Raw genomic sequence first — 3730 nt, forward strand, 5'->3', positions numbered from 1 at the left:
GTCAAGACCAAGCTCACGTCTTAGCAACGAGGACCTAGCAGCAGAAGCGGAGTAAGTTTGAAAACACCGTGGCAGAGAAACACCAAGCATCGAAAAAACTGCCCACCTCCTTTGCCAGAAACTGCATATATAACAAATACCACAAGCAAAAATACCGATCGAGCAGATGTAAACATTGTGTGTGTGTGTGTGGGTGTGTGTGTGTGTGTGTGTGTGTGTGTGTGTGTGTCAAGAATCACACTCACTTGATGAACCGCTCCGGAGCAGATTCATGAACACCGTCCACATGCTGTGACAACTTCTGGTCTAACCATGCGATGCTGAACCATGAGCAGGCTGATTGGCTGGTATGAGAATACTGCAAATAAGGTGGCTCTTAACAGACAAATATAATCATTTAACCAAATGCTGTACATCCTTTCCCTCTAGTTTGCATCTTATATGCAACACAATATACAATATATAGGACATGTGAATACCAACATGTTATAACAATTATTTTTTATTTTTTTATTTTCGTATAGCACATATGCAAGCATGCTCACAAAACAATACAGTAATAATATATCTTGTTAAACCTAAGACTGTATAACAGAAAATAAAGGAGGTAGAGCATATCACTTAAACATAAAAAATACATATATGAAAAAATGCAAAGTTCCAGAGTTACATTTACATTTTGTAACGTCAGGTGGGTAAGAAAATTACATCACATGTCAAAGAACATTTGTTGTTTATACGTCCTTTGGGTTTGGTCTGCAGATGCGGCCTGAGCGTGTGCAGAGGTGGGACCAAGTCATTGTTTTGCAAGTCATAAGTAAGTCTCAAGTCTTTGCCCTCAAGTCCCGAGTCAAGTCCCGAGTCAAGACAGGCAAGTCCCGAGTCAAGTCCAAAGTCAAGACTGACAAGTCTCAAGTTAAGTCCCAAGTCCTGCAGTTTGAGTTTCAAGTCCTTTCGAGTCCTTTTAACCAGAGAGTAATAATATATTTACCCAGATCATGTATGCTTTTAAAATCTGTATTTATTTATTAAAACAAGTGCAATTGAAATTGCAGAAAAAAATTGTGCTGAAATTGCACTTCTTCATTGCACTATTAACCAGTCATTTTTAACATTTAACTCATATTTTGCAAGAATATTCTTCATTTTAAACCACTTCTTTACAGAATAAACACATTTGAAAAAGTGCAACTGTAATTATTTGTACAAAAGTGCTAACATTGTATTTCCATGGCATATTGCATTTTAACTAGTTCCACAGCTGTTTCTGTCCTGTCCTGTACTTATCTCATCGCATATTGTCTGTGTGTGTATGTGTGCGTGTGTGTGTACATGTGAGAAACATAACAAATACATGAACATAACAATGAACAGGGTTGTGCTTTTATATGTCAGGGCCCTATGCCTCATTGCATTTGCAAAAGACCAAATTGGCCAAAAGGTCTGTCAGTCATTTGTGCACGATGGGGACGTAGTATGATGCCACCATGGCTGAAAACTCGCTCCACTGGAGCACTCGAGGCAGGCACTGCCAAGACTCTAATGGCCACTCGGAACAGTGAAGGAAGAGTCTTCATGTTTAATGCCCAGAACAAAAGGGCGTTCTGTCCTTCAGCTATGTCAAGGTAGTGATTTAGCTGTAGTGCTGGAGTTGTCCCAACATCCTTCTTCTGCCTCTTATGATATGCAGCAAACAGCCCTTCTCCTTCTCTAAGGTCCTCTTGCTCTTCTTCATCAACAAGAGGCACAGGTTGCTTAGTCTCTGCAGCATCTTCCAGGATCAATTCTGGCAAAACATGTAAAAACAATAGCAGAAACAAAGGAGACCTTATTACCATTTGTGTTGGTGATGCAGTGTGTTAGACTGAAATACTTAATTATTGTTGTAGTCAATTAGATCAGATTATGAGGGGAAAAGTTACACTAGACTCAGTAACATTTACCTTTAACTCTTTGTGCCACCTCTACCTTGACGTCACGATTGACCAGCACATGGGGCTCCAACCACAACAGAGAAAATGCTGGATCCAAGGCAACTGCTTTGAGGTAGACTGGATCTGAAAAGGGGGCAGTGATCCCATCTTGTGTCCTGGCCATTTTCACGTTGATGAAGATTCCAAGAAATCTTTTGTTCAGGGATGCCTGGAGACTTCTGACCAGGCCGCTCAGGAAAAAGACTTGAGGCTTCAGCTTCTCAAGGTGGTAGTTGAGGGAAAAAATGGATGGAACAACAGCACTGATTGTGATGACCTTCTCCCCCTGCATCAAATCAGTTGCTTCTCCAAATGGCTTCAAGATGTCCACCAACTCCTTCAACAGATTCCACTCCCGTGCTGTGAATGACAACTCCCTGTGCCCAGCCTTTTCTAGAAGAGCACAGAGCTTTAGATAATTGCACTGTAGAACTGCCTTCACTTGCCTCAGTGTTGAGTTCCATCTTGTGTTGACTGCAGCAGGGATGCATTTCTGTTCCCCAAATTCAGCATCAAACACATCTTTGAATGTTGTGCTTGTGTGCAGCAGTGAGCTGAGTTTTGATAACTTTGAAAGAGAAGGAGATACCACTTTTGTTTCTTTCAAACCGTCTCCCACCACCAGCTGAAGAGTTTGCGCAAACCACTGCAAGCGCTGTTTCTTTGCCACAGCAACATCTACTGTTTGCTGATCTTCCAGGGTTAAGTCACACCAGAGCTAGGGGTCATCAAGATGATCTCGGTCATTGTCATCCTCTTGTTTACTGGGGAAGCACACAGTAAATGCTTTTCGCATGTTAGCAGCATTGTCACTAATAATGTAGTCCAGTTTATCTTTAATGTTGTATTCATCACTTATTGTCTCAAATTGGTCACAGATTCTTTCAGCTGTGTGTGAGCCTTTGAAGCGCTCACAGGCCAAGAGATTGGACTTTAGCTGTATCCTCTCTGCCTCTTTCTCTATCCAGTGCACAGTGACACCGAGGAATCCCCTCATCTTTCGGTCAGACCAAATGTCCACAGTGACTGAAACGTGGTCAGTGTTGCTCAATTGAGTTTTTAATTTTGAACGTCTCTCTTCAGCGAGGCTCTCTGTTTTCGATGTCAGTGTTCTGCTGTACTTGGGCTGTACTTGCTGTCAAGTACTGTCAGAAAGTGCCGAAAACTCTTGTTTTCCACAATAGACAGGGGCAAGTTGCAAACAATAATCAAGTCAGACAGTATTGCATTGGTGATAGCTTTCTGCTGTGGATGACTCATGCTGTAATGCCCGACACGATTGTCCAGGAATTGCGAGATTGAGCGCTGTTGTGGTTCATTTGATGCTTTTGTTCATCTGGAATTCTTCAAATCTGTAAGAGGTAAGCATATTAAAAGGATGTCAGAAAATCCCTTATAGCCACAAATGAATTGTATTGAAACTACTCTTTATTACTCATATTATTAATATCAATCTTAACATTGTGTTATGTATTGTGTGTGTGTGTGTGTGTGTGTGTGTGTTTTAAACATTACGTTACAGTTGCTGCTGTAGCAGATTGCAGCACTGGTCATGTATTGTAAAACTTATTTCGGGTTGAAGGGATAATTCGGGATTTGTGAAGTGGGGTTGTATGAGGGACTACGCACAGAAGATGGCAGTCAACACACTCACAATACAGAGAAGCAGACAGGCTACCAGCACACGACTTAGGCTTTACATTGCTGTGGACGAGGTCAGCAGCTAAATGTATTTAAGCCACCTAAAAGAGGCAAAC

At 41.6% G+C, this 3730-nt stretch overlaps 1 protein-coding gene across 1 annotated transcript; it reads right to left on the minus strand.

Moving 5' to 3' along the window:
- Positions 1-552: 552 nt before the first annotated feature.
- On the minus strand, positions 553-2683 carry LOC118286815. The gene is made up of 2 exons (XM_035611542.1): positions 1944-2683; positions 553-1786 (listed from the first exon to the last, which is right to left on the minus strand). Exons 1-2 carry the CDS (start codon positions 2263-2265, stop codon positions 1407-1409), a joined length of 702 nt encoding a protein of 233 aa, XP_035467435.1. The 5' UTR covers positions 2266-2683; the 3' UTR covers positions 553-1406.
- Between the last annotated feature and the right edge of the window lie 1047 nt (positions 2684-3730).

Source organism: Scophthalmus maximus, chromosome 15 (assembly GCF_022379125.1).
Source record: "Scophthalmus maximus strain ysfricsl-2021 chromosome 15, ASM2237912v1, whole genome shotgun sequence".
NCBI classification, from domain to species: Eukaryota; Metazoa; Chordata; class Actinopteri; order Pleuronectiformes; family Scophthalmidae; genus Scophthalmus; species Scophthalmus maximus.